This window comes from Priapulus caudatus, unplaced genomic scaffold (assembly GCF_000485595.1).
Source record: "Priapulus caudatus unplaced genomic scaffold, Priapulus_caudatus-5.0.1 Scaffold13141, whole genome shotgun sequence".
Lineage (NCBI taxonomy): Eukaryota > Metazoa > Priapulida > Priapulimorpha > Priapulimorphida > Priapulidae > Priapulus > Priapulus caudatus.
The window spans coordinates 1-1211 of NW_014590202.1; the positions used below are offsets into that span (position 1 = coordinate 1).

Below are 1211 nucleotides of genomic sequence, written 5' to 3' on the forward strand. Positions count from 1 at the left end.
GAGGAGGAGGAGGGTGAGGGTGAGGGCGAGAAGGAGAGAAGGAGGAGGAGGATGAGGAGGAGATAAGGGTGAAGGGGTGCGCGGGTTGTGAATTCTAGAGTTCAGGCATGTAGCAAGAGAAAACGAGCTCAAGAGTAAACGGATTCCATCGGGCCGCATACGTTATTAGAGTGTAATCAACGGACGGGGGTGCGATTAGACGAGTGCTCTCTAACGGATGTATAAGCAGCTTCGCGTCCGTCGAGTGCGAGAGCGGAGGATGCCCAGAATGTTTTCTCGAGATTTCAGAGAATGACGATATTAACGAATTCGTGGATAGAACGCATATGTTTGCCAGTGTTAATGTTCTGCGGTACACACATGTTATGTATGTAGTATGTTATGTATGTAGTATGTTATGTATGTAGTATGTTATGTATGTAGTATGTTATGTATTACATGGTATGTAGTTAGTTACAATCGCTATCGGGGTATTTTGTGGACCTATTTAAGTGTTATTCTCTGTTATTTTGGCGCCCACGCATGTGTGTGTTGTTGGTCTGCCCCAGTCTTTACTGGACTGTTTCAATATATATATATATACTATAAAAATTATATTATATATAAATAAATAAACAAATGTATATACATTTGTGCATGTGTCCGTGTGCGTGCGTGTGTGCGTGTTCGTGTGTGTTCGTGCACGCGCGTGCGCGTGTGTGCGGTACAAATCGTTGACACCTCACTCACTCACTCACCTATGAAGCTGAACGCCTCGTCGAAGTACTGCCGCAGGTTCTGCTCGGTGCTGTCGGACGCCGGCAGGCGGCGGTAGGCGATGCCGCGCTGCTCGTGGTGGAACGGCACGTGTGACGTCACGTTGAGCACGTGCGACACGCGCAGCGTCCGCAGCCGCTCCAGGTCGGCGGCGTCGCGTTCGTTGCCAAGGATGAGATGCGGGAGAAGCTCGCTGGCCGGGTGGTTCTCGATGTCGGCATCGCAGGTGATCATGGTATGACTGTGGTGGATGATGGGCGGCGGCTGTAGCGCGGGTGAGATGATGACGCCTGACTTGAGATCGTTCTCGCACAGCTCGCCGTGCTGGTGGTGGAACACCTGAAGGCCGCCTGTGTAAAATACAAATAACAATGTTATGTGCAATTATTATTAATATTAATATTATTATGATTATTTTTATTATTATTATTATTATTATTATTATTCATCATCAT

General features: G+C 47.5%; 1 protein-coding gene across 1 annotated transcript; it reads right to left on the reverse strand.

Moving 5' to 3' along the window:
* Nucleotides 1–729: 729 nt before the first annotated feature.
* Nucleotides 730–1102, reverse strand: LOC106820427 (dual specificity protein phosphatase 10-like). Its single transcript, XM_014824944.1, has one exon. The coding sequence runs from the start codon at nucleotides 988–990 to the stop codon at nucleotides 730–732; it is 261 nt and encodes an 86-aa protein (XP_014680430.1). The 5' UTR covers nucleotides 991–1102.
* Between the last annotated feature and the right edge of the window lie 109 nt (nucleotides 1103–1211).